This window comes from Takifugu flavidus, chromosome 11 (genome assembly GCF_003711565.1).
Source record: "Takifugu flavidus isolate HTHZ2018 chromosome 11, ASM371156v2, whole genome shotgun sequence".
Taxonomy (NCBI): Eukaryota; Metazoa; Chordata; class Actinopteri; order Tetraodontiformes; family Tetraodontidae; genus Takifugu; species Takifugu flavidus.
The window spans coordinates 760,843-787,495 of NC_079530.1; the positions used below are offsets into that span (position 1 = coordinate 760,843).

At 53.1% G+C, this 26,653-nt stretch overlaps 1 protein-coding gene across 4 annotated transcripts in view; it reads left to right on the plus strand.

Annotated features, from left to right (window-relative positions):
• The window catches only part of birc6 (baculoviral IAP repeat containing 6), a 43,756-nt gene that overhangs the window by 13,636 nt on the left and 3,467 nt on the right, over positions 1 to 26,653 (plus strand). Inside the window, exons 14-65 of one of the 4 annotated variants that reach the window (XM_057047599.1) lie at positions 922 to 1,053; positions 1,229 to 1,360; positions 1,441 to 1,607; positions 1,693 to 1,826; positions 2,804 to 2,965; positions 3,026 to 3,157; positions 3,364 to 3,461; positions 3,537 to 3,684; positions 3,774 to 3,907; positions 4,016 to 4,162; positions 4,242 to 4,429; positions 5,050 to 5,355; positions 5,502 to 5,601; positions 5,694 to 5,908; positions 5,989 to 6,197; positions 7,072 to 7,424; positions 7,728 to 7,947; positions 8,321 to 8,457; positions 8,541 to 8,678; positions 8,971 to 9,098; positions 9,199 to 9,330; positions 9,567 to 9,782; positions 9,855 to 10,038; positions 10,185 to 10,352; positions 10,465 to 10,598; positions 10,762 to 10,915; positions 11,487 to 11,603; positions 11,678 to 11,841; positions 12,034 to 12,160; positions 12,249 to 12,359; positions 13,184 to 13,430; positions 13,540 to 14,111; positions 14,266 to 14,441; positions 14,525 to 14,621; positions 14,764 to 14,958; positions 15,095 to 15,295; positions 15,387 to 15,666; positions 15,740 to 15,996; positions 16,592 to 16,700; positions 16,878 to 17,111; positions 17,325 to 18,129; positions 18,355 to 18,498; positions 18,661 to 18,790; positions 21,655 to 21,786; positions 22,533 to 22,694; positions 22,789 to 22,962; positions 23,122 to 23,321; positions 23,695 to 24,055; positions 24,176 to 24,393; positions 25,010 to 25,171; positions 25,542 to 25,713; positions 26,248 to 26,467. In XM_057047599.1, coding sequence (XP_056903579.1) covers positions 922 to 1,053; positions 1,229 to 1,360; positions 1,441 to 1,607; positions 1,693 to 1,826; positions 2,804 to 2,965; positions 3,026 to 3,157; positions 3,364 to 3,461; positions 3,537 to 3,684; positions 3,774 to 3,907; positions 4,016 to 4,162; positions 4,242 to 4,429; positions 5,050 to 5,355; positions 5,502 to 5,601; positions 5,694 to 5,908; positions 5,989 to 6,197; positions 7,072 to 7,424; positions 7,728 to 7,947; positions 8,321 to 8,457; positions 8,541 to 8,678; positions 8,971 to 9,098; positions 9,199 to 9,330; positions 9,567 to 9,782; positions 9,855 to 10,038; positions 10,185 to 10,352; positions 10,465 to 10,598; positions 10,762 to 10,915; positions 11,487 to 11,603; positions 11,678 to 11,841; positions 12,034 to 12,160; positions 12,249 to 12,359; positions 13,184 to 13,430; positions 13,540 to 14,111; positions 14,266 to 14,441; positions 14,525 to 14,621; positions 14,764 to 14,958; positions 15,095 to 15,295; positions 15,387 to 15,666; positions 15,740 to 15,996; positions 16,592 to 16,700; positions 16,878 to 17,111; positions 17,325 to 18,129; positions 18,355 to 18,498; positions 18,661 to 18,790; positions 21,655 to 21,786; positions 22,533 to 22,694; positions 22,789 to 22,962; positions 23,122 to 23,321; positions 23,695 to 24,055; positions 24,176 to 24,393; positions 25,010 to 25,171; positions 25,542 to 25,713; positions 26,248 to 26,467 — 10,135 coding nt within the window. The remainder of the gene's footprint in view (positions 1 to 921; positions 1,054 to 1,228; positions 1,361 to 1,440; positions 1,608 to 1,692; positions 1,827 to 2,803; positions 2,966 to 3,025; positions 3,158 to 3,363; positions 3,462 to 3,536; positions 3,685 to 3,773; positions 3,908 to 4,015; positions 4,163 to 4,241; positions 4,430 to 5,049; positions 5,356 to 5,501; positions 5,602 to 5,693; positions 5,909 to 5,988; positions 6,198 to 7,071; positions 7,425 to 7,727; positions 7,948 to 8,320; positions 8,458 to 8,540; positions 8,679 to 8,970; positions 9,099 to 9,198; positions 9,331 to 9,566; positions 9,783 to 9,854; positions 10,039 to 10,184; positions 10,353 to 10,464; positions 10,599 to 10,761; positions 10,916 to 11,486; positions 11,604 to 11,677; positions 11,842 to 12,033; positions 12,161 to 12,248; positions 12,360 to 13,183; positions 13,431 to 13,539; positions 14,112 to 14,265; positions 14,442 to 14,524; positions 14,622 to 14,763; positions 14,959 to 15,094; positions 15,296 to 15,386; positions 15,667 to 15,739; positions 15,997 to 16,591; positions 16,701 to 16,877; positions 17,112 to 17,324; positions 18,130 to 18,354; positions 18,499 to 18,660; positions 18,791 to 21,654; positions 21,787 to 22,532; positions 22,695 to 22,788; positions 22,963 to 23,121; positions 23,322 to 23,694; positions 24,056 to 24,175; positions 24,394 to 25,009; positions 25,172 to 25,541; positions 25,714 to 26,247; positions 26,468 to 26,653) is intronic. The other 3 variants (XM_057047602.1, XM_057047600.1, XM_057047601.1) reach the window with 3 other exon arrangements.

A 26,653-nucleotide genomic window follows, 5' to 3' on the forward strand; every position in this document is an offset into this window, starting at 1 on the left:
CTCGATGCAGCACTTTTGATCACACACACACGCCTCCTCTCTCCTGATGTGTTCACACCAACTGGGCCAGACTAAAACCACCTAGCTTAAGCCCACGAGTTAACGGGGGTCAGTGAGAGGGGACACATGACATACTGCCACTGATTGAGACTAGAGAGATGTACGATCCACTGCTCATCACAGGAAGGGATGATGGGGATCCCAAGGTCATCTAGGTCCTCTCTGCTGTCCTGGGGAGGCCGTCTCTACCCAACTCAGCAAAATGTGAAGAGAGACTTAAACAAGGGTCAGACGCAGAATTATTGGCTTCGCTGATGATCAGAGCTGCAGTAGAATGAAACTGGCCAAGTTGAGTCATTTTTAATAAGTTTCTTTCATTTCTGTACCCAAGCTGTCCCCGCCCACCCCCATCAAACCTGCCACGGGGCACATTTTTCCAGCTTAGCCTTGGGCTAGCCTAAACAAGCAATATTGACATTAGAAAGCTGCACAGTACTGGTAATGGTGGTTTTAACGGCCTCTCACATTCACCACCACCATAGCTCAGGGTGGAAGACCCTAAAGTCCCAACTTCAGGCTAGTTTCTCAGCCAGTCAGAGGACACGATGTCTAATAACGAGCAGCTAATGACGTTGGTTTATTTCCCCGACTCACTTGGCCATAGAACCAAGGGCAGCGGTACTTGAGCCCACTCATTACATCAGCTGCGTTTGCTCCGACCTGTTCTGAAAGCTGCTGACCTCAGGTTCTGAAAGTGTTCACTGCTGCCAGAACCGCCACCGCCTCATGAGCCGACGCAGGCCCCGCCGTGGCAAACATGGCCGTCATTTTGGCACAGCATTGGCTTGAAGAACGCTTTCTCCGATTCTGTGGTTGTGTAAGTGATGCTAACTGTTCCATGTGAATGTGCTTGTCCACCAGAGGCTGCGGTTGACAGGCAGATTTCCTTCCCCCTGTCCAACATCCTCCAGGTTAATGGGGAGAGGAGCAGCCAGCCGCTGCTGCATGACTTCACAGAGGACATCCAGTTCATGGACATAGAGGAGACTTCAGGTAAAGAGCAAGTCCACCTTAGTTTAATATCACACACCAGGCTAGCGCTGCTGGGCTCATGTTCCTGCTCTTGAGTTCTGGTTTTGGTCTTTCATTCAGACAGGTTTGTATTTAAATAATGTTAATGAAGTGTTGTTCCACATGTGGTCACACCTGTGTCCTATGTTTGCTGCAGGGTCCGTGCTGTGTCCTTTTTTAGAGGACCATAAGGAGGACATTCTGTGTGGTCCGGTGTGGCTGGCCAGTGGCTTGGACCTCTCTGGCCATGCAGGCATGCTGAGTCTCACCAGCCCCAAGCTGGTTAAAGGTGACGGGTCACACGAACTGTTTCTGCTCTCAACCCTGACGCCAGGGATTCACCGTGTTGTGGTCCTCGTCGGTCTGCAGGCATGGCAGGAGGGAAGTACCGCTCGTTCCTGGTCCATATGAAAGCAGTGTGTGACAGGAGCATGGAGGAGAGCGCTCGGCCCGTGTTAAGGATGCCCAGTAGCCGGCCGCAGGGTAACAAAGCTCACTCTCTGTCCAACCTGCTGCAAAGGGCTCAAGCCCCCAAGGTACAATGTCACCTGGTGACTATTATTTTACACATATGTCCATATGAAAGGGAAGATTAAGTCTGCATGGTGCTGTTGTCTGTAGGAAAAGGCCCCTGCTGGAAAATCGGACAGTGCGGCTTCTTTAAAGAAGGCAGAAAACCTGCGGGGCTGTGACCTGTTGCAGGAGCTTTCAGTCACAATCAGAAGGTTCAAGAAGACGTCCGTAGCCAAAGAAAGGTCAGCCCACTGTTACAATGGAAGGTCTGCTTCTCTCCACGGTGCTGTCAGCTGGTGGACAGGACGCGTGTCCCTGTATGAAAAGACTCAGACTGATTTGGAGATGTTCTTCTTGCTGCCCAGTTAATGAACCACCTGATATTGAGACACCATCTGTGACCCTTTCACCCGTTTCCCTGCATTCTCATTGTCCTCGCCCCCCTCCAGACCCCAGAACCCAAATTCACTGTGCTCTGTATAGTGTGACGACTCGTCAGCAGGTCCCAAAAGGGACGTTAACAATGTCCCTAATGTCCCACATCACACACAAGCTCCACATCTTCACTCCTTGGCCTGAAGTCCACCTGCTCAACTCAGCTGTGTTGTGTTGGGACGCCTATAAAATGCTCGACCACACCGGCCTCTCTGCTTGGCTCTTCTGCTGGGTCACTTCCTGCTCTAGCTTTAGCCAATCAGCTCCCAGTAAACCTCAAGCCCCCCCCAGGGCCGATCCGGGTGCCTCTGCTGGAGCAGAGACTCAGTTAGGCCTTGTTCCTGTCACTAGGGGGAAGTTCCTGCAGTGGAAATGCTCCTATTATGGTTCCTCACTGCTTTTTAGCTGTCCTCATACAGCATGCAATACATTTGACTCCACCTCACTGACTTTTCTTACCCAAGCTTGTTTTAGAGGATCTCCAGCCTCTAGGAGACACTGGCAGAATAAAGAGGGACTAATGTCCTGAGTAGGAGCCGTGAGCCACTTTGTCTTTAAAAATGGTGCAAAATGACTCTGTCATTGCTCAGGTGGTGTCCATGGGTGGTGTTCCCAGCACTCTTTTACTTTCTGATATTTCCTCTTATTTATGAATGTGTTTTTAACCGTCTGTGGACGTTGTCTTCCACCGCTGACAGCCTGTAACCTTAAGCTTTAGCGCTCCGTTCCCAGCTTGTGTTGTGTGTCTGTAATGAACATTATCAGTTGTCTTGCTTTTCCCCAGGGTCCAGCGCTTCGCCATGCTCCATCTCTTGGAGTTTCACGAGAAACTGCTGAACGCTCTCTGTCAGAAAGCGGAGGGCAGTGGGACCACTGAGCACGGCCAAAGCCTCATCTTGGACATCCTGTGTTGGCTGGCCGGTGTCTACTCCAACGTGTCCTGGAGGTACGATGCAGCATGTTGTCCTCTCATGGGAACAGGCCTCCACATCCTGCCTGTGTTTAGTTGCAGAGAGGGGAAAGTCGGCCTGCTGGCCAAGACCCAGGCGCGCATCAAGGACATGGTGCGCATGTGTTTCTTTGAGGCTGGCCGGAGCGTCGCTCACAAATGTGCTCGTTTCCTTGCACTTTGCATCAGGTAAGAAAGGACCTCTGACCTCTGTCGGTACTTCTGCTTTCATCCGCGGGTCATTAGAGCAGTGTTAGAACTTTGTCCCGTAAGGAAACGTCCCCTGATTTCACTCAGGACGGATCCCTTGTGCGGATTTTGAGATGCTTTTATAGCACAGACTTTAATCACAAAAGACAAGTGTGATAATGGATGGTTGATTTGCTTTTCCACAGCAGTGGGAAAGGGGCCCCGAGTCAGCAGAACTTTTGTGCAAGCCTGTTGAAGGCTCTTCTGGACAACATGCCTTACTTGCCCGCGGCAGCTACAGGTGGTGAGTGCCTGCACGTCTGCTGTTTGTCTTGTCTGTGACCCTGTAGCAGTGAGAGTCTCCACCTTCTGGCTTCAGGCTCCATCTACTGGTACTTTGTGCTGCTGAACTACGTGAAGGAAGAGGACCTGGCTTGCTGCAGTACCGCCTGCGCTTCCCTGTTGACGTCCATCTCCCGACAGCTGCAGGACCGTCTGACCCCGTTGGAGGCGCTGCTCCAGACAAGGTTAAACTCAAGCCTTAGTCCTTCAGAATTGCTGTTCTTCTCCTTTTTTAGAAGTGTGTCAGGAAAGTCTCCGCTCTCTTCTGTGGCAGGTACGGCCTTTATAGCTCTCCGTTTGACCCAGTGCTTTTTGACTTGGAAGTGAGTGGATCCTCCTGTAAGAGTGCCTTCAACAACAGCATTGGTGTCCAGTCAGAGGAGATCGACCTTTCAGACATACTCTCAGGTAGCGGTCCTCATTCCTTTAACTCCTGACTTCAAATGGCATCCTCGGTGTTTGCATAAAGCTGCCAGTGACTGGAGTTTGACCCTGAGGGTGTGTTCTGTGCTGCAGGGAATGGAAAAGTGAGCAGCTGTGCAGCAGCAGAGGGCAGCTTCACCGCATTAACAGGGCTCCTTGAGGTGGAGCCTTTGCACTTTACTTGTATCTCCACCAGTGACGGCACACGAGTAGAGCGAGATGACGCCAGCATATTTACCGGTAATCTGCACTTCCTTTCACCTAAAGTGTGCTTAGCTCGTGAGCTCCTCTTCATGGTGATTGTCCTCTTTTGTGCCAGTGAGTACTTTTGGTGTGACGCCTGCGGTCAACAGCGTCCCGGCCGGACCCTTCAGTGAAGCATCTACCGCTCTGAGCTCTGCTGCCCAGGTGGCTCTGCAGTCTCTGTCCCACGCCATGGTGTCTGCAGAGCAGCAGCTGCAGGTGCTGCAGGAGAAGCAGCAGCAGCTGCTGAAGCTGCAGCAGCAGGTGCTTGTCTGTCTGTCTGTCAGCCTGTCTGTCAGCCTGTCTCACCTCTTTATCCACAGGAGCAGCAGTCATCAACGCTTTAAAAGCCGTCCTTTTTATAATAGTCACTGTTTTGGGATTATAAAGCTCTGATTGTATCTTGGTTTTAGAATTCCCCCCTAGTTACTTTTACTGCTCAGACATTTCTGGAATAAACATTCCTGGTTTCCAGGAACGTGTAAATCCATTAGAGCATCTTTTACCTTGTGAGGGATCTGCTCCAGATCCTTTTGAGGGATCTTGCTTCCTAGAGCAGAGTGAACGTCTGTCCTGGAGGAAAGAGGAAGGCAGTTAAAGGAAGCCTTTTAAACGGCCCCGTTCTTAATAGTGTCTCTGAGATATTGTTTAATGAAGCTCCACCGGATCAGTTAGACCGGGTAAAGGATCCGCTGGCCCCTCATTGCTTCACATCTTGTTATTCTAACAATTCCTCCAAATCCAGTCAGACGTGAAATAGTGGCGATCCTCTTTGTTTGTATTTGGTTGAATAAGCAAAGCTAAATAACCCTTGGACCTGTCCTGTGTTCATGTTCTTCCTTAGTTGATTGGAAGCTTCTTGTTGTCTGTGTTTTTACAACTAGAAGGCAAAGCTGGAAGCCAAGCTGCATCAGACTACCTCTGCAGCTGCAAACTCCTCCGGGATGGGCTCCATCCAGAATTCCTTACCTTCCAGCTCCTCCTCCGCTCCGGGTTTCTTTATCCACCCCTCTGACGTCATTCCTCCGACCCCGAAAACGACTCCACTCTTCATGACCCCTCCTCTGACGCCGCCCAACGAAGCAGTGTCGGCAGCCTTTAGTGCCGAGCTGGCCCACTTGTTCCCTGGCTCCATGGACCCGGGACCCGTCAACCTCACCGCTCATAAGAACACACAGAAAAACAAACTGGTTAGTTCCGTCCAGCCGATGAGAGCTGGTCAACTGGCGGACTGGTCGGGCCAGTTTGAATACGCGACAGTTTAATTTGATGTCCGAGTAACGAGAATAGCTGTGAGGGTTCGGTTGGTTGAATAATGGTTCTGCTCCTGCCACAGAACTCCATGGGCAGCGGTCTGGCCCTGGCTATCTCCCAGGCCTCCCACTTCCTGCAGCCTCCGCCTCACCAGTCCATCATCATTGAGCGGATGCACTCTGGTTTGTCATTCTCAACGTATTTAATGTCTCGTACCTGTGTCGTGTGTTTCCACTTGCAGCTTTGTGGACATTTCTTGTCTTTTCCCCTCCAGGAGCTCGTCGCTTCGTCACGCTGGACTTTGGCCGCCCTGTCCTCCTGACGGATGTCCTCATCCCGACATGTGCGGACCTGGCTTCTCTGTCCATTGACATCTGGACTCTTGGTGAGGAGGTGGATGGTCGGAGGCTGGTCGTAGCTACTGACATCAGCACCCACTCCCTCATTCTACACGACCTGCTGCCTCCACCCATTTGCCGGTTCATGAAGGTCGGTACTCTGCTCTGAACTTGTGACCCTGCTGCAGAACCACCGCTCTGCCAGGTTTGAGTCATGTCTACATCTTTCAGATCACTGTCATTGGCCGGTATGGAAGCACCAATGCTCGGGCCAAGATCCCGCTAGGCTTCTACTATGGCCACACCTACATCCTCCCTTGGGAGAGTGACCTCAAGTTAATAAACAGTCCGCTTCGAAGAGAGAATGGAGCAGCCTCTCAGCCGGATGTGGACCAGCACCTGACCATGATGGTGGCGTTGCAGGAGGACATTCAGTGCAGGTACAACTCAGCACATTTACCACCTCTCATTCTTGTTTTGGAACGAATTCCCTCGATTTTAATCATAGATCTGTTTGGCATTTGACAATAAAAGGTGAAAATAATGAGTAAAAGTGAGTAATCATCTCTTACAAGCTCTCGGTTGTCCATGTCTTTACACATTTCATTTACTGCAGATATATACGCAGCATCGACCTCATAGATGATGGAATCGCTGTGCTGCTTTGGTGCCACAAAGTGGCGGCGTTTGATTTACTGTGAACATCATATGGTCACACTTGGTGAATATTGATAATAGGTGCTTCAGCCAGAGCTGCTCCTCTGCTGGAGAACTCCCACTGAACTACCGATGTCAGCACAGAAGGTGTTTCTATGGCCGAGCAGCTGGACGCCAGGTGTTGGCTGTGTCCTGCGTCCCTGGCCTGCTGGAGCGGTGCTCCAAGGAGGGATGAACCTCACCATTCTGGAAAGATGACTGCTCTCTGCCTGGCTGCTCTGGGCCAGTATGAGGCTTTTTCAGGGGTCTGGACATTTTGGACAAAGCTACGCTTCCACCTTTGTGCTCCTTTTGTTTGCCAACCCTGCCTGGCCCACCCAGAACCGTGACCTCAAATGAATGGGCAGCAGTTCACATAGATATAGGACACATAGATCTAGACTCTTGACCTCTGTAGCCAGCAGCAATACGCTTGAATTGAGCCAGCACTGTTGCTGGTTCCATCTTAGCTTTGCCTCTGGCCCGGCCTGAATGACGGGGCCGTACCACGAGAGGCTGAATGTTTGCTTCACTCTGGGGAACCTTCCAGTCATGCAGGTTTATATTCGTTAACCTGCAGTTTCCATATTTAAATGTGCCACTTGAACTGTTCATCAGGTACAACCTGGCCTGCCATCGCTTGGAGACCCTTCTGCAGAACATCGACCTGCCACCCTTGAACAACGCCAACAATGCCCAGTACTTTCTACGGAAACCAGACAAGGTGGTGGAGGAGGACCAGCGTGTTTTTTCAGCCTACCAAGACTGCACCCAGCTGCAGCTGCAGCTCAACCTGGCTCACCACGCCGTGCAGCGTCTGCGCGTGGCGCTGGGCGCCGTCCGCAAGTCGCTTCACAGCGTTAATGCACCGGAGACGCAGGAGCTGATCCACAGCTCCTCCACCGAGCAGCTCAGGACAATCATTCAGTACCTACTGGACACACTGCTGAGCCTCCTGCACTCCAACAATGGTGAGCAGCCTGCGTGCACCCGCGCCCGTGATTATGGGAACAGAACCAGAAGGTTTGGAATTTTCATCCTAATTCAGTTGTTAATTGTGACGAAATGACGTCACTTCCGCCTTTCCCGTTGGAAAAAACCAGTGGTAGAAGGACAGCAGAATCATGTTTGAGTCCCAGACGTGTTCAGAAAGGGAGAAATGCAGCACTTTGGTCCCGGGAGGGTGTGGAGAAGCCAGAGCCGATGGTTGCGTGCTGGACAGGATCATCCTTTGTGCTGAAGCTTATTGACTCCTTCAATGTGTGCATCTGCAGGCAATTCAGTGCCGGCCGTCCTCCAGAGTACCTTCAACGCCCAGGCCTGTGAGGAACTCTTCAAACATCTTTGCATCAGCGGAACGCCCAAGATTCGTCTTCACGCGGGTCTCCTGTTGGTGCAGTTGTGTGGAGGTGAAAACTGGTGGGGCCAGTTCCTCTCCAATGTTCTGCAGGAGCTCTACAACTCAGAACAACTGCTCATCTTCCCTCAGGACAGGTAACACATCCCAGTGGTCACATGAGTTGGGCAGAAGGAAGGAGCTCAGACCTGCACAGCCTGTTGTCATCCACAGGCTCCATCTCACAATGCAGCTCCAATTGAAATAGAGGATTTCAGTCACAGTCACAAATCATGTCATGTTCTTCCAGCTCAGCTGCCCTCAAGCTCAAAAGGTTTTAGGCGTTCTTTAGAACTTCAGTCAATCAACTCTGATACAAAAATGCGAGGTTTCAAATGTTGGACAGCATCTCCTCAACATCCTTTGATCGATCCTAAATGAGACAGAGGCGTGAAGTTCTCCATATGAAGCTGGATGTATCTACTAATATTGGTTACTGCTGCTGATGTTTTGCCTTTGCTGTGGTCTTAGGGTCTTCATGCTGCTGTCCTGCATTGGCCAAAGATCACTGAGCAACAGCGGGGTGCTGGAGAGCCTCCTGAACCTGCTGGACAGCCTCCTGTTACCCCTGCAGCAGCCACAAGCAGCCGCCCAGGCCCGGGCTGAAGGTCCTGGAGCATCTGATTACTGATTCCTGGCGCAGCAACCACAAACACGCTGGATTCATCCCCTGATTTGCTATCTTTTACAGGTGTTTTGGACATTCCCATGATCAGCTGGGTTGTGATGTTGGTGTCCAGATTGTTGGACTATGTGGCCAATATTGACGATGAGCCCTCAGGAGGGAAGAAGCACCTTGTAGGAAAAGAGCGCGAGAGGTCGTTAACAGGTAACTGAAGGAGAGCCTTCAAAGCTGATGCTTTCACGTCTGATCTTGGACCAAGCATTGTGATCGAATCTTGTTGGTCCCAGTACCAAAGACACCACCCCCACCTCAAGCCACCCCCTGTCCAGTGTCCCTCTCACACAGCCCAAGTGTGAGCGTCTAATTTTAGGTTTTTCTAGCACTTCTGATACCATCTACAGCAGAACTGGACCGGATGGGACCACTAATCACTGTTAGACAGCTTCTTTGAACTTGGTTCTGGCCCAACTCGGAAGGATGTCCTTTTCCCACACAGGTGTTCAGTGGAGTTTCATCAACAACAGCCTTCAGTCCCACAACTACAGCCGGTCAGCCAAAGGCAGCAGCAGCCTGGATCGGATCTACTCCCGCAAGATTCGCAAGCAGCTTGTCCACCACAAGCAGGTAGAGGACACCTGTGCATGTCACACTGCTGACCAAAGCTGCTGCAGGAAGGGAAATCTGCTCCTCCACTCTTTGAGTTCCCCTCTCCTTTTCTTTGCAGCAGCTGAACCTTTTGAAAGCCAAGCAGAAAGCTTTGGTGGAGCAAATTGAGAAGGAGAAGATCCAGAGTAACAAAGGCTCCTCTTATAAACTGCTGATGGAACAAGCCAAGCTGAAACAAGCCACATCCAAGGTGAGCGCCTCGTAATCCCAGTAAACTAGGGTCTCCTCAGTTCTGGGTCCCATTAGTTCTCTGCTCACCTGAACGGGCCGCCATTGGCCTGGAGTAGAAAGGGAAGCTCAGAGTTACCTGGTTTCTCTGGATGTGTGGAAAAAGAAATGCAGACGGACTTTGAGGAGCAAAGTTCTACTCATACTTGACGTGTGGGCTTCAGTCTAACAGCAAACTCGTCTCGCTCCTCCTCGCAGCACTTTAAAGACCTCATCCGTCTCCGCCGTACCACCGAATGGCCGCGGTCGCCCCTGGACTCTGAGTCCACAACAGCTAAAGAAACTCCAGAAATCGAACCTCTTCCTTTCACGCTGTCCCACGAATGCTGCATTTCCGTGGTGCAGAAACTCACCCTGTTCCTCCTCTCCATGGACTTCACCTGCCACGCCGACCTGCTGCTGTTTGTCTGCAAGGTATCATCTCAGACTGCTCTGTTTCTCATTAGCATAAGCACGGTGACGCTAACGCCTTTGCCAACCCTTTAGGTGCTTGCTAGGATCGCCAGCGCCACCAGACCCACGATCCACCTGTGTGAGGTGGTGTCTGAGCAGCAGATGGAACGGCTCCTCCTCCTGCTGGTGGGGACGGAGTTCAACCGGGGAGACATTTCCTGGGGAGGTGCCTGGGCTCAGTATTCCCTGACATGTATGCTACAGGACATCCTGACAGGTGTGGCTGACATTCATGTTTTGCGTTGTGACATTTGTGACGGCGGGGACACGTCGAGGACCGCGCCATCGTGGCCGCCCTGACTCTGGGCGGCCATCGGCCAGCTTCAGTACCAGCACAGTAACTGAGGCTGCTTGTCCTCCCAGGGGAACAGTTGTCCTCAGTCTCTTTGGATGGGATGGAGGAGGTGGTGGTGGAGCAGGGGGCCTCCTCTGCCTCAGCAGCTGCTGATTCTGACGACTCTCTGAGCCAGCCCTCCTCTATTGCTCTGGTAGAGAGCATCGACGAAGCCTTGGTGCCCGATATCATAGCAGGTACCACTTTCAGCATTCAAACGGATAGTTGCAGATTGGTCTTTAGCTCCAACTTTGATCCTTCATATACGTTCACCTTTTGAGTGAAAGCCTTTCGCTTTGTTGTCCGAAGGCGCTCCAGCTCTGTCGGCTTTGGAAAAAGAGAAAGACATAGACTTTGACCTGCTGCAGGACCTCATGGACGTTGACATTGATCCGTTGGATATCGATCTGGAGAAAGATCCACTTGCAGCCAAAGTGTTTAAGGTACGTTTGATGCTGATGTTGGTCATTTTCTTATACATTACTGCCAGTTGTCTGGGAGGAGTTCCTGGTTTCATTTCCAAGGTTAAAATTCACACAGAGGATGAACTGAGCATTGATAAATCAACCATTGACCCTCCTGTCTGATCCTCCTGTCTGATCTCAGCCTATCAGCAGCACCTGGTACGACTACTGGGGCGCCGACTACGGCACCTATGGCTACAACCCGTACATCGGGGGCGTCGGTATCCCAGTCGCCAAAGCTCCAGTGGCTGCTGAAAAGCCTGGATCCCAAAGTCTCTCCATCTCTGTATCACAAGGTGGGTAGAGGTGCATCTGGAGCACACCGTGTGTGTGTGTGTGTGTGTGTGTGTGTGTGTGTGTCCCTCCCTCCAGGAGGAGAGGAGATTTGACTGTGAGGTGCTTGGATATGAAGCTGAAGAGCTGTAACCATCAGTTTCATCTTGGTTAAAACATCTCTTTAGCTTTACCAAATAAAGAATGCTCACCTGAGGTGAAACGGTCAAATCATTTATTACCAAACAGGCACTGTTACGGGAACCTTCTCTCTCCTCATTAGTGCTAATTACAGCATCCAGGTTCTCCCGGTTGCTTCATCCTGGGGTTAATTGTCACGTGTTGATGCGTCACTTCCAAAGGTTCCCAAGGCAACAGGGGAGACTGCTGCTCCCGTGGGAGAAGTAAACATGCAGCATTTTACAGCTTTCTGCAAAGGTTTATGGGACAGAGATCATTTTTGTGGCAAAAGTGCAGCACGTTTGAGAGGTTTTGACCCGGCATCATCAGTGGGCTCTGGCTGTGTTTTCCTGGATAGGGAACATTTGCTCAAATTAGACGATGATGTCTTGATGTTGCCTGTCAACTCCACAGCCATGGACGCACGGCTGGAGGTCGGCCTGGAGCAGCAGGCTGAGCTGATGCTCAAGATGATGGCAACTCTTCATGCTGACTCCATCTTGCAGGCTCTCACCTCAAGTTCTTCCACAGGTAAGCTAAGAGAGTGGGAAACCTCAGCGCAGTCAGGTTTGTCCCTGTTGTTGAGCTCCGTGTCTGGCTTTCAGTCAACCAGGCCTCCAACGGGACCGACGACTGCCTGCTGAGGACGCTGCACGGAGGAGGTTCACCTCCAGGTAGCACCGGGCTCTTAGCGCAGTCCTCGTCGATCCCCATGTTGAGCGCTTGCTTCAACAAGCTCTTCTCCCTGCTGCAGGTCCACCACGTGCAGGTCAGCAGCCATCATATTATTACAATACACAATTAATTGAACATAAGACTTCAGGTGTAGGAGGACTGAGGCAATGTTCGGTGGTTTGGGTTGCTGCCATCACAGTTTCCTGAGCCTTGAGCAAATGCCTGATGTTTCATCACCTGTGAGATGGGCAGATTTGAAGAGCATTCATTCAGTGTTTCCCCCCAGCTGGAGTCTTTGCTGCACCTCTGGTTAACGCTCAGCCTCAACTCCTATCCTTGTGGTGCTGAAGACTCTGGAGGAGACATCTTTCTGTTCAACTCTGGTCGAGTCCCAACCATCCCCATCAACCAAGGTCAGCACAGCTTCTGAGCATGGTCAGCTTTTACACTGCTGTCATTTCCAGTGACTGTGCGTCTGAGTCTCCTTGTGTTTGTGTTCAGCCTCCATCTGCAGCTTCCTAACAGTGTTGTCATGGTACCCCAACACATCCCTGAGAACGTGGTGCCTGGTGCTGCGCTCTCTCACTCTGATGACCAACATGCCAGCCAGTGGTCAGTCTGTTTCTGCTCCAGTTAAAATCTGTTCAGTAGTCAGAAGGTCTGTAGATAAAAACCCAATTCAGTATCTCAGAAAAATGGAACATTGTCAAAGAGACTCGGTCCATCCCATCCGCTTCAATGGTCACCTGAGCCGTTCCAAGGTCCCTGAGTCTGGTTCACACTCAACCGTGGCTGAACCGACAGTTGTCCAGAGGACACTGGTGGACGTTCCTTACAAGGGGACGGGACAGGGACGCTCGGCGCTGAAGAAGCTGCAGAAGCAGCGGGGCTGATGGCGGCTGTGAGCACGTTTACAGGGACGAGCCCGAGGCTGGATGCTGTCCATCAACAGCAACCACCCACAGACGTGCCGATGCTCTTCTCCTGTAGGACTCAGCAAGGGGCCGCACGGCCAGAACCTTCCTGAGCGGGTCGATGAGCACGCTTCTCTGTGCTCGGGTGGCCAAAGAAAAGATGAGCTGCTCACGCTCACTTCCTCACAGTCTCCCTTTAATTGGACGTGTTCATTTTCTGGGATACTGAAGTGAAAGGCGCCGTCTGTAGGTGCAGGTGCAGCGGGCGCAGTGTCAGCATATTTGTTGCTAAACGTGTTAGCGTTGCTCATAACGGTGCCGATCAGATTAGAGCAGATGGACCGTGTGATTTGAACTTTAATGTATTCATTGTGAAATGACTGGGAACTTCTAAAACGGTGGTGAATGAAAATGCTGTAAAAGTGAGCGAAGCTGAAACGCTCCCAGTTGCTTAGCTCAACCAATAAATGTATTATTGTCTGTTTTGCTCTGATTTATAAAAACACCAACTATGTCTTCCAGCCTCTAGTAATGACTTGAGCACAGCACAGCAGATGGTGTCTGATCCCACTCTGGTTCAGGTCCTGGTGCGGTTCTTGTCTGGCAGCAGTACCAACGGGACGAGCCAGCACAGCGCTCACGTGGGTCCGACTGCCACCCAGGCCATGCACGAGTTTCTGAGCCGCCTGCAGGTTCACCTGTCCTCCACTTGTCCTCAGATGTTTAGTGAGTTCCTGCTCAAACTCGTGCACATCCTAACCACAGAGAGGTATGTGAGGAACTTTCCCAACCCAGATGAACATTAACTGTCCTCAATCACTGTTTTTTTTATTCCTGGAGATGAAGCCCGTTTGAGATGTTTCCTTCTAACCACGCAGGGGTCCGTTCCAGTCGGGCCACGGTCCTCTGGACGCTCAAGTCAAGCTGCTAGAGTTTACTCTGGAGCAGAACTTTGAGGTGGTGTCTGTGGCCACCATCTCGTCTGTGATCGAGTCCATCACCTTTTTGGTGCACCACTACATCACCTGCTCGGATAAGCTGGTTTCCCGCAGCGGCACAGACAGCTCCGTGGGGGCTCGCTCCTGCTTCGGGGGCCTGTTTGCCAGCATCATCCGTCCAGGCGATGCCAAAGCTGTGTGTGGGGAGACGACGCGAGACAAACTGATGTTTGACCTCATCAAGCTGGTCAACGTGCTGGTGCAGCTTCCTCTGTCGGGGGACAAGGAGTTCAGTGGACGGCTGCCCCTGAGCAGCGGGGGGATGGCTGACAGCAGCGTGTCTGACGAGGAGAAGGTGTGCGGCAGCAAAGACAGCATGGCTTCGGGATCCCTCTCCGCTCCAGCGCCTCCTGCAAGCGTGGCCGATCTGATCTTGGCCAATCAGCCCGTGATGAGCCAGATCTTGTCGGCTCTGGGCCAGTGCAACAGCAGCGCCATGGCCATGATCATAGGTGAGAAGCCACGAGCTCTTCTCAGACGGGGGACGGACATCTGGCGACCCTCCTGGCTCCTCACCTCCTTATAGGAACACAATGAATCTCTATCTCTGTGGATGTATACGTGTGTAGCTGTCTTTTCTACTGCAAACACTGTGTTGTCCCTCAGGTGCCAGTGGGCTCCACCTGACCAAGCATGAGAATTTCCACGGAGGTCTGGATGCTATATCGGTGGGGGATGGGCTCTTCACCATCCTCACCACCCTGAGCAAGAAGGCTTCCTCTGTCCAGGTCATGTTGCAGCCCATCCTCACATACATGGCGTGTGGGTACATGGGCAGACAGGTCAGCGTCCCGTCCTCTCCTCCTGCCTCGGGCGCTGCGTTAGCGTGCCTCAGTCGCCTGATATCTGCTGTCTCCTTTTGAAGGGCTGTCTCTCCACCTGTCAGCTGTCGGAGCCCCTTCTGTGGTTCATCCTGCGAGTGTTGGACACCAGCGAGGCTCTCAAGGCCTTCCATGACATGGGTAGGTCATAGCAGCACTCAAATCTCTGTTTGAAATAGGTTTTCCCCTTTTCTGGGACATTATCTTTAATCATTATTTTAATTAGTGTGTAGCGAAATGCCGTCTGCCGGATTTGCCGCCTAATTTAATGCTGTTTCACCAGGTGGGATCCAGTTGATCTGTAACAACATGGTGACCAGCACTCGGGCCATCGTCAACACAGCTCGCAGTATGGTGTCCACCATCATGAAGTTTTTAGATTCAGGTTCTGGGAAAACATCCGACGGCAACCTGAAAGCCAGAGTGATGACGTCGGAGCCCGACAACGCCGAGGGCCTCCACAACTTTGCTCCTTTAGGTCAGACTCCTCCTGTTGACTGTGGCCTTGTACCTCCTACCCCCCCCAGCCTGGGTCAACCCATCCACAGGCATAAGGAAGCAGTCTCGGCAACTGTCAGTGGTTTCTAACCTAAAATCTAAAACCTTGTGTGCAGGCACCATCACCTCCAGCAGCCCAACAGCACAGCCCGCCGAGGTCCTCCTCCAGGCCACGCCCCCCCACCGCAGGGCCCGCTCAGCAGCCTGGTCTTACATCTTCCTCCCAGAAGAGGCCTGGTGTGATCTGACCATACACCTTCCAGCTGCTGTGCTGTTGAAGGAGATCCACATCCAACCTCACCTGGCCTCTTTGGCGAGTACGTCCCTGACGTGACGTTGCCGTGACGCCCTGCCTGTTGTCCCTCACCTGCGGGCACTCACTCCTCATCTTCCTTCCTTCTTTACCAGCGTGTCCGTCTTCGGTGTCGGTGGAGATCAGCACAGACGGGGTCAACATGTTGCCCCTGTCCACACCCATCATCACCAGCGGCCTCACGTACATCAAGATCCAGTTGATGAAGGCGGAGGTTGCGTCCGCCGTGTGCCTGAGGCTGCACCGGCCTCGGGACGCCAGCACTCTGGGCCTGTCTCAGATCAAACTCCTGGGTCTGACGGCGTTTGGTAACACCTCCTCTGCCACTGTCAACAACCCCTTCCTGCCATCTGAGGACCAAGTCTCTAAAACCAGGTAACAGAAGATGGTGTCCTGTGGGGGCGCTGTGGATTTGAAGGCATCATCTCCTTCTTCTTCTTCTTCCCAGCATTGGGTGGCTGCGCCTCCTCCACCACTGTCTGACCCATGCCAGCGACCTGGAGGCTATGATGGCCAGTGCTGCGGCCCCCACTGCCAACCTGCTGCAGACCTGTGCTGCACTGCTGATGTCGCCCTACTGCGGCATGCACTCGCCCAATATCGAGGCGGTCCTGGTGAAGATCGGCCTGCAGTCCACTCACATCGGCCTGAAGCTCATCGAGATCCTTCTGAGGAACTGTGCTGCTGCTGGCACCGATCCTGCCAGTGAGTCTGATCGGCAGCACACCTGCCCCCGTTGAGGACGGCGCCGTTTCAAACGCTAGCGTGCTTTCATCTCATCAGTGGTAGAATTATATTAGCTGCATTTGTTAACCCGCAACCAGTTCTCATAACTAATTAGGTCCACGTACCGGTAGTTCAGCCGGGTCATATTAATCCAGCCCCATCAGGCCTGAAGAAGCCTTTCAGAGTAGAGCCCAAACGTCTCTTTATGGATTAATCATTAGGGTTATAACAACACACAGTGAGACCAAATATGGCTGAACAAGATCGCTTTAATGCTGCAAATGTCTATTTTCATCCTCTCGTAATCAGAGAAGCATCCCAAACAATGCAAATAACACAAAACAGGCACTTTTCCTTGATAAATAGGTGATAATCTATATAAATGTAGCAATAAATGTCATTTTGAGAGCAGATCTCCCATTAAATAATGAACGAACAGTTCAGGCTGAGACCACGGGCGTCGACAGGCCAGCTCAGACGCAGACAGCGCCCCCTGCTGCCTAGCAACAGTAGCGCGACTCGCCTCGAATCCTTGATTTTAAGCTTCTTCCCTTATTGTGCTGTGTTTCTGCAGACTTGAACAGTCCTCTGCTCTTTGGCCGCTTGAACGGCCTGTCCTCCGATTCCACCGTCGACATTCTCTATCAAATGGGCACCACACAAGACGCTGGAACCAAAGACAGGTACACCAGAACCTTTTCCATTCTGGATCAGTGTTCACACACGTGAGATTTCTTCTTCACTGGTTTTGTTTTATTTTTAATGATCGTGCTTTAGAGTTTAGCCCATAAACTGTGTAAACGACTCAATTCGAGTGCTGTTAATTACCCCTGAAATGTGATTTGAATTGTCGTCTTCAGGATCCAGGCTCTGCTGCAGTGGGTCCACGACTCCTCCCAGGTAGCGTCTCATAAGGTCAGCAGTCCGATGGGATACGCTGGTCCCGGTGTCTACACCTCAGCTTCTCTGAGGGAATTTGGCCTTCTGATGCCGTCGCCATCCCATCTCCACTGTGTAGCCGCCATATTGTGGCACAGCTACGAGCTGCCCGTCAACTATGACCTGCATTCACTGCTCAACAGAGACCTGTTTGAGTGAGTCTCCTTCCTGCACCACACCAGCCTGGGGGGGGTTGATTGTCTTGAATTAAACAGGTTTTATCTTCTGGTTCAGTAAAATGAACCCACAGCAGAGTGATTGAAGCTAAGTGTAGCCTGATTGGAGCCACGTCTGTGACCAGAACCAGACACACCTTGGCTTTGCTACGGTTCTGCTCACTCAAGCTTTGTTCTTGGCTCGGCCCCCAGGTTGCTGTACAGCTGGTCCATGTCGCTGCCGTGCAACACGGCCCTGAAGAAGGCCGTGGACAGCCTGCTCTGCTCGCTGTGCTACATCCACCCCAGCTACTTCTCCCTGCTCATGTCTTGGATGGGGATCATCTCGCTGTCCAGCAGCAGCCGCTCTCAGGTCCAGCACCACCACCTTGGGATCACCGACGACGGGAAGAAGCAGCACAACGTCAACGCCAATGCTGCAAGGCTCACAGACGACTCCAAGCACGCTCGACCCCCCGTCCACCTGTCGGAGTCCCAGCTGACCACGCTGGCGGCCGCGTCTCAGTCCCCTCAGGCCATCCAGCAACTGCTGGACTCAGGTTTACCCTCACTTCTAGTCCGCAGCCTGACCCAGTTCTGTTTCAGCTTCCTGGCCAGCGCAGACCTGCCCATGCCTGCTGCCCACTCCGACAGACGCCATTACCCTCAGCAGCACCCGCCATCCCATAGTCAGCCTCCTCTGGCTGCAGACTTGGCTGCTCCAGTGCTGCGCTTCCTGACCGAAGTGGGCAACAGTCACATCATGAAAGACTGGTTAGGAGGGCCGGAGGTCAACCCGCTGTGGGCCGGGCTGCTCTTCCTCTTGTGCCATTCCAGCGCCAGTACGGGCGGTCAGCCGCTGGGCGCCACGTCTCCGGCAGACCCGCCACCATCCCAGCCTCCAGCTCCACCAGAACGACTCACCACCCAGCAGAGAACGGCTCTGGAGAACACCGCCGTGGCTTTTTTCCTGCAGTGTATCTCCTGTCACCCCAACAACCAGCGGCTCATGGCCCAGGTAATCAGGTCCTGGTGGGGTTCAGCTGTCGCCAGGGGCAACAGGGCCCCCACATGTCACAATAACTCTTAATGTGTGTGCAAATAGAACCCATGTGCAGTTTTGTCAGTAGGTCCAGTAGCAAAAATAGCTCAGCAAAAGTGCTAAAATCGGTGGTGTTGAAGGAGCTTTCGTTAGCATCGGCAGGTAGGAACTCAGGAACACACCTGTGTTTGATGGCTGCAGGTGCTCTGTGAGCTTTTCCAGTCGGCACCCCAGAGAAGCAACATGCAGATGTCCGGAAACATCTCAGGCTTCATCCGAAGGCTCTTCCTGCAGCTCATGCTGGAGGACGAGAAGGTCTCAGTCTTTCTCCAGTCTCCATGTCCGGTAGGTACCCCCCCCCCCCCCCCCCCCCCCCCCCCCGCCCCCCCCGCCCCCACCCTGCACATTCTTGGTTTGTTGGGGACTCAGAGATGTGGCCTTTGTCTGCTTTATTAGGGGTTTGTGTTGCGTTTGTGATGCAGACATTAAGTCGTTTGTCGTCCCCAGCTGTACAAAGGTCGTATCAATGCTACCTGCCACTTGATTCAGCACCCGATGTACGGAGCAGGACACAAGTATCGCACCCTGCACCTCCCCATCTCCACCACTCTGGCTGAAGTCCTGGACCGAGTATCTGGTAGGTGTCACTGAAGCAACACCAGAAACAGTTAGGGGAGGGAGGCCTTCAGTCATACAGTGAGCAGGAGCCCAAGGTCAGACGGTGCCCACCACCCGTCCTGCCTAGACTCCATGTTTGAGGGGTGTTTTCAGACACTCCTGCAGAAGCCAGTTGGGGCGACACAGGTGGATTCTGTTGCCTTCACAGCACAACAGAGCCCTGGAGGAGATCCTGGCCCTGAGCTGTGCTGCTGATCTGGTGCTCCGGTTCCTCCGCTGGCTGCTGGCACTCTGCTGTGTCAGCACCCAGCGGACACACTCCCTGAGCTCCCAGTCCCACCTGACCGGGAGGAACGGGTGGAGACCAGGGGAGGAACGGAGCTCAGAAATGAGCCTCATGTTAGCAGCAGCTTCAGCATCATCTCCGTGGTTTATAGCGTCGTTACAGTATGAGGACAGTAGGAGTTAGCATGTGACCTCCTCACAATGAGCCTCAGCCAGGACAGACCAGTGTCTCAGGTCCAAACGTCTCTAAACCAGAGAAGTGGAGGACGCTGCGCACGCAACAGGACAATTTAGGACACTGGACATGATGGTCAGAACCTCCATGTTTAGTTCTTTTTACGGTTCTTTTCCATGTGTGTCGACCAAAGTTCTTCAGGAGCTGATTTGAGTCTCCACAGGAAGTTCTCATCTTATTCTAAACATTGTACGTTCAGAAAATAAAGAACACCTTAGGCCCTGACACCAGTAGGGGCTCAACTAGGTCCAGGTGATCCAGGTCTACCTGAGAGGTTTCTCAGCTTGGTGGGAGTTGAGTCTTTGTGCTGCTGCTGTAGCTGCTGCTGCTGTAGCTGCTGTAGCTGCTGCTGCTGCTGTAGCTGCTGTAGCTGCTGCTGCTGCTGTAGCTGCTGTAGCTGCTGCTGCTGCTGTAGCTGCTGCTGCTGTAGCTGCTGCTGTAGCTGCTGCTGCTGTAGCTGCTGCTGTAGCTGCTGCTGCTGCTGTAGCTGCTGCTGCTGTAGCTGCTGCTGTAGCTGCTGCTGCTGTAGCTGCTGCTGTAGCTGCTGCTGTGCTGTGTAGCTGCTGCTGCTGCTGCTGTAGCTGCTGCTGTAGCTGCTGCTGCTGTAGCTGCTGCTGTAGCTGCTGCTGCTGCTGTAGCTGCTGCTGCTGCTGTAGCTGCTGCTGCTGTAGCTGCTGCTGCTGCTGTAGCTGCTGCTGCTGCTGCTGTAGCTGCTGCTGCTGCTGTAGCTGCTGCTCTGCTGTAGCTGCTGCTGCTGCTGCTGTAGCTGCTGCTGCTCTGTAGCTGCTGTAGCTGCTGCTGCTGTAGCTGCTGTAGCTGCTGCTGCTGTAGCTGCTGTAGCTGCTGCTGCTGCTGTAGCTGCTGCTGCTGCTGCTGTAGCTGCTGCTGCTGTAGCTGCTGCTGCTGCTGTAGCTGCTGCTGCTGTAGCTGCTGCTGCTGTAGCTGCTGCTGCTGTAGCTGCTGCTGCTGCTGTAGCTGCTGCTGCTGTAGCTGCTGTAGCTGCTGCTGCTGTAGCTGCTGTAGCTGCTGCTGCTGTAGCTGCTGCTGCTGCTGTAGCTGCTGCTGCTGCTGCTGTAGCTGCTGCTGCTGTAGCTGCTGCTGCTGCTGTAGCTGCTGCTGCTGTAGCTGCTGCTGCTGTAGCTGCTGCTGCTGTAGCTGCTGCTGTTGCTGCTGCTGTTGCTGCTGCTGCTGTAGCTGCTGCTGCTGTAGCTGCCGCTGCTGTTGCTGCAGCTGCTGCTGCTGTAGCTGCTGCTGCTGCTGCTGCTGCTGTAGCTGCTGCTGCTGTAGCTGCTGCTCTGCTGTAGCTGCTGCTGCTGTAGCTGCTGCTGCTGCTGTAGCTGCTGCTGTAGCCGCTGCTGTTGCTGCTGCTGCTGTGCTTGCTGCTGCTGCTGTAGCTGCTGCTGTGCTGTGCTGCAGCTGCTGTAGCTGCTGGCTGCTGTAGCTGCTGCTGTTGCTGCTGCTGCTGTAGCTGCTGCTGCTGCTGCTTGTAGCTGCTGCTGCTGTAGCTGCTGCTGCTGCTGTAGCTGCTGCTGCTGTTGCTGGCTGCTGTAGCTGCTGCAGCTGCTGCTGCTGTAGCTGCTGCTGCTGCTGTAGCAGCTGCTGCTGGCTGTAGCTGCTGCTGCTGTAGCTGCTGCTGCTGTAGCTGCTGCTGCTGTAGCTGCTGCTGCTGTGCTGCTGCTGCTGCTGTAGCTGCTGCTGCTGAGCTGTAGCTGCTGCTGTAGCTGCTGCTGCTGTTGCTGCTGTAGCTGCTGCTGCTGCTGCTGCTGTTGCTGCTGCTGCTGCTGTAGCTGTGCTGCTGCTGCTGTAGCTGCCGTGCACCAGGAATGTCCTCCAGGCTGGTGCTGTGTTCGATCTCCACTCTGTTGAGCTGGTGGCTGGGATGGTCCTTCAGGATGACCTGCTTTTATGGTGGTTCTAAGGTTCTTTTTGACCACAGATCCCCTGGATCAGCATTCTTTTTAACACACGCATCAATGTCTCCTGCTGTTGTTCCATCATTTCTAATCTGTTCTGTCCTGCTGGGACCTTCATCCCCCTGAGAAGACCCCCCATCACATGAGCTTTTCATACATTAACTCTACTTTTGCTAATGCTACTTCATGCTAATGATGCTCTCCAGAAGCAGCCCAATGTTCTGAACTGTTACTTCCTTACTGTCCCTGATGGAAATGAGGAATGGTGTCATTGCTTCTCTAAAGATGGAACATCTCGTCTCCTCTGACCTGTCATCTGCTGCAGCTTTGACCACACTGACTATGCCATCGGTCGCTATCATGATTGCTTTGCATACATCTCTATCAGTTAAAACGAGACATCAAATGCAGGCCAGGGCATTGAATACTCTAAACTTCTCATCCAAACAGACACACCTAGTATTACAGCCAAGCTGATCAATGAGCAGAAGGAGGACAAAGAGAAGAAGAATCACGAGGAGAAGGAGAAAATGAAAGCAGACAATGGCTTCCAGGACAACTACAGTGTTGTGGTGGCCTCAGGTACATGGATCACTGATTGTCCTTCCTGCTCCCCTCCACCCTCAAACGTCCTCAGCAACAACACCTTCAGCTTTTATCGTTACACACATTCAGTTGGTCGTTCTTGCATTCCTCTCACACACCTTTGCCTTCTATTTTCAGACTAGAATAAAAGATGGCCGACAAATCACAACAGCAGAATCAATACTGCGTTTGTGTCTGTTTTAAAGTTGGTTTAATGGCATAAATGAGGGATTATTCAACAAGTAGGAATGAAAGAGTCGTCTCTCATTACCAGCAGCTCCAGTCATAAAACATCAGTTCTGGACTGGATGTTTCCACGTGTGACCACGTTTTTAACCAGTCTGGTGTTGATGACATCATCATAGTGTAGAGGCCGCCAGGACCGCCCTCCCCCAGACAAAAGGACAAGGAGTCAAGGCTGGACTATACGGGGGAGGGGGTCTAGCTCCAGAACCTTCTCCTGTTCCCCATCGTCCTGCTATAATCGCTCATGTGTGTGGTCATTTTAGTCCCGCCCCTCATGGGGGCAGTAAACCTCCTAAACTAATTCACTGTTAACATCACTCCTGTCTTTCCTCAACATGTTCTGAACGTGATTTGGAGAAAGGGGGCGTGTCCTCAGTAACCCTCCTCATGTTCCGTTAGAGTAGACATTCGTCTTGTCACACACACTTGTCAGGGACACACACACACTGCAGCTCCTCAGCATGTAACACGTTCCATATTTTGTCTCTTGTTGGCAGGGTTAAAGTCTCAATCCAAGCGAGCGCTCTCCACCCCTCCCCGACCCCCCTCCAGACGGGGCCGCGTGATGAGTGACAAGTTAACCACCACCTCTGGCGGCGACCCTTCAGCCAAAACCATCAGTGTCCCCGTCTTTCACCTCTACCACAAGCTGCTTCCAGGTGCAGATGTGCAGCCTCACGTTGTCAGGGGGACGGGGTGTCTCTGCTCCAGAGCAGCAATGAAGGAGCTGTTTGCATCTGCCTGATGTTGCAGGTCAACCTCTTCCCCTGGAGATGACGCTCGCCCAGCTCCTGACCCTCCTGTACGACCGGAAGCTGCCGCAGGGCTACCAGTCCATCAGTCTGGCTGTCAAGCTTGGCTCCAGGGTCATCTCCGACTCTGGCCTCTCAAAGACCGACTCCTTCAAGAGGCTTCGCACTGAGAAAGGTAGAAAAGACAGCAGGGAGCACCAGGATGCTCCTGCTGGCTTGGATCACTGAGGCCGTCAAACACACGTGGTGACTGGTTGTCTTCAGCTGTGGACCTGGTCCAGAGGCCAGTTCAGGAGAACATCAGCAACAGTTCCTCTGTGTGGTCTTCTTGCAGTGGAACACTACGATGTGCTGAACCTTTGTCCTGAGGGCGAACCCATGATGTCCTGTGAAGAGTGTGGAGACGCCGCCACCGACGAGTCCCTGCTGGAGACCAAGCCCATCCAGTCCCCTCTGCAGGTCTTTGCAGGCATGGGGGGCCTGGCCCTCATCGCAGAGAGGCTGCCCATGCTCTACCCCGATGTCATTCAGCAGGTGAGACGTTAGGGTTAGGCTTTTAAACTCCTCTCCTCAGGGGACGTAGGAACGCTGGGCGGAGCTGGTCTGACCCTCGCTCCTCCCAGCTGGTCGAGGGGATGGAGGCACAGACGGGATGGTCGCACCTTGAAGATAAACATTTATTTAAGAGTTCAGTACTGCAGCTCTATATGAGAGGGCGAATTCCGCTGCGCTTCCGCGTCCAGAGTGATCCCGGTTAAGAGGAAGCAGACACAGCAGATCTGTTGTCTCCAGCCTTCTTCTCCACCTGGAGGTTTTCTTTGGCTCCTGGAGTCATTGGAACTAGTGCTACTGTAGTTCTGCCGGCATCGGCAGCACCTGATTTTCCATCTTCTCGTCTTCGCTGAAGGTTTCCTCCTCCTCCGCCTCCTCCCAGGTCAGTGCCCCGGTGGTGGCCACCTCCTCGCATGAGAAGCCCAAAGACAGCGATCAGTTTGAGTGGGTGACCATCGAACAGTCCGGCGAGCTGGTGTATGAGGCCCCCGAGTCCATCACTGCTGACCCCCCATCCATCAATAAGCAACACTCGCAGTCGTCCTCGTCTCCTCCCTCCTCGGTGCAGACCATGTCTCCTATCCCTGCTCACTCGCTGGCAGCTTTTGGCCTGTTCCTGCGCCTCCCAGGCTATGCTGAGGTTCTGCTGAAGGAGAGGAAGCATGCTCAGTGTCTCCTGCGCCTGGTGCTGGGAGTCACTGATGATGGAGAGGGCAGTAAGTCCTGCACCGTGCTGCCACACACACACACACACACACACACACACACCTACCTGTGTGTATCTTCTGATTATTGAGTTTGCCGTTGTTTGCCTGACCATCCTGATGTTTCCTCAGGTCACATCCTGCAGTCTCCATCAGCCAACGTGCTGCCCACGCTACCCTTCCACGTCCTGCGTGCGTTGTTCAGCAGCACTCCTCTCACCACGGACGACGGCGTGCTGCTGCGCCGCATGGCTCTCGAGATTGGTGCTATCCACCTCATCCTGGCCTGTCTGTCCGCCCTGAGCCACCACGCCCCTCGAAACTCCAACTCCAATTCCAACGTTTCTGAGGTAGGAGTGTGCTGAGACACACACACACACACACACACACACACGTCTTTCTTCCCAGGTAAAGGGCTGAAACCGCACCGTGTTCCTGTCAGTTTGTTGAGCTGCTGACTGGCCTCCATGGTGAGACCAGAAGATCCGTCCGAGGTCAGCAGACAGAAGCTTGGAGCAGCTTCTGACTCTGCTCAGAGTTTAAAATCAGACGTTCCACACAGATCAAAGTCCCCAGGTGGAGGACAAACACACATCTGGCAGCACTGACGTGTTGACTTAGTCCAGGACTTGTGGACTAATGTCCTCTGGACAGATGACAGGGACACTGTTTGTCAGCAGCATTCCAGGACAGGGAGCCGGAGGAGGGACGGTCAGGGTTTGGACCTGCTCAGACCCCCACAGCAGGGTCCACCATGGTTGGATCACATCCCCTGAAGCCTGAGAGCTGGAGATGCTGGCAGAGTCCAGCCGGGGGGGCCGCAGCGATTCTAAACATGAACGTTTCCCAACTCTGCTCTCCTTCATTGCTTCTGTCACGTTTTGTGTCTGATTTTTAGGCCGAACGGTTTGACTACAGATTACCTTCAACACTTTGTTTTAAACCTCTGGGTGTCTGCTTTGACAGCCACAGATGTCCAGCCACAGCGGGGTGTCCAGTGAGGAGCAGCAGTTATACTGGGCTAAAGGAACCGGTTTTGGCACCGGGTCTACAGCTTCAGGCTGGGACGTGGAGCAGGCCCTCATGAAACAGCGTCTAGAAGAAGAGCACGTCACCTGTCTTTTACAGGTGAGTTCAGCTGTTTTTAAACCGTGATTAAAGGTGAGGACAAAGGTCCGATTCAGTCCTCAGGTTGGAGCCTGAGACATCACCTGTAACCAGCGTGGCTCCAAAGACATTAATGATGACAAGAACAGAAAGCTCACTCAGATCTTCTTCTGTGGCCTCCACATTGGGGTTCAGAGCCAGTTGGACTCAGGAGAGCGATCCAAGGGCTCCTCAGAGGAACCTTCTGCTTCGTGTCTGAAGAACTTCTAAATAAAGATTTAATGGACATTAATAGTTTGGTGTGGATGATCTCCTCTTGTTCTGCCATGTGCTCCTTCCCTCATGGACAGCTCTGGGGACTCGTCCTCACAGTGAATGTCTTTGCTCCCAGGTCCTGGCGAGCTACATTAACCCTGCCGGCTGCAGCAGCGTGCACACCTTTGACGCGTCCTCCTCAGACAACAGCACCCAGAACAGCTCGGCTCTGCCCGCCATGCTGCACGAGCTGCTGAGCCAGTCCTGCCTCATCCCGGCCATGTCCTCCTACTTGCGCAACGACTCGGGTAGGTGCTGCTTCTACAAACGGGGGGAAATAAAGACTGATGAAAGTGGCGACTCGGCTACGTGCACGTTAATGCGCATATCTACTCGTGTACGTGCATCTACGTGAGCTGCCATCTGCTCTTACATGTTGCTGAAATCAACCATAAAAGCCTCGTTCACACCTGCCCATCTGGCCAATCAGAGCGCAGGGGTGGGGTTAAAGCTGCTGAAGGGCGGGGCCGTGCTGGGGGGCGCCGGTCCTCCTGCTGGAAAAGCTACCAACTCGTTTGTGGACGCTCGTTAGGTTCAGGGTGTCATTATTGTTGTTGAGACGCTCCTAATTATTCTTCAGTGTTTTAGATGTAAGAGAGCTTCTTGTCCTGGATTAGAACTACTAAATGAGGCCAACTCACAGAAGGTTATCAGCTCCACGTGTAGAGTTCCTCTGGACGCTGGAGCACTCGGCTCAAGGACCCTCGCAGACAGTTGACTTGACCTTCTGAGATCCCCCAGGTATTCAGCTGAGGTGACCTTTGAGCTCCTCTTTCCTGCAGTCCTGGACATGGCGCGGCACGTGCCTCTCTACCGGGCTCTCCTGGAGCTGTTGAGAGCCATCTCCAGCTGCACCGCCCTGGTCCCGCTGCTGCTGCCGCTCTCTGGGGACTCGGGCCCCGAGGAGGAGGAGGACGAGGAGCCCTCTGAGGGACACGCCTCTGTCGGCATGCTGCTGGCCAAGATGAAGACCTGCGTGGACACGTACACCAACCGCCTCAGGTCCACTTGTTTCTCCTTCTGTTGCTGCCAGTGATTGGAAAAGTCTGACACACACCTGTAATTACTCCTGCTGCACCTGTGGCCGCTACAGTTCTAATTAAGATATCGTGTTTGTGGCGACACAGCGGTGTGTTCACACTGGTGTCTGGTCCAAGACGAGAAAAGTAACGCTTGTTCTTGTGTATT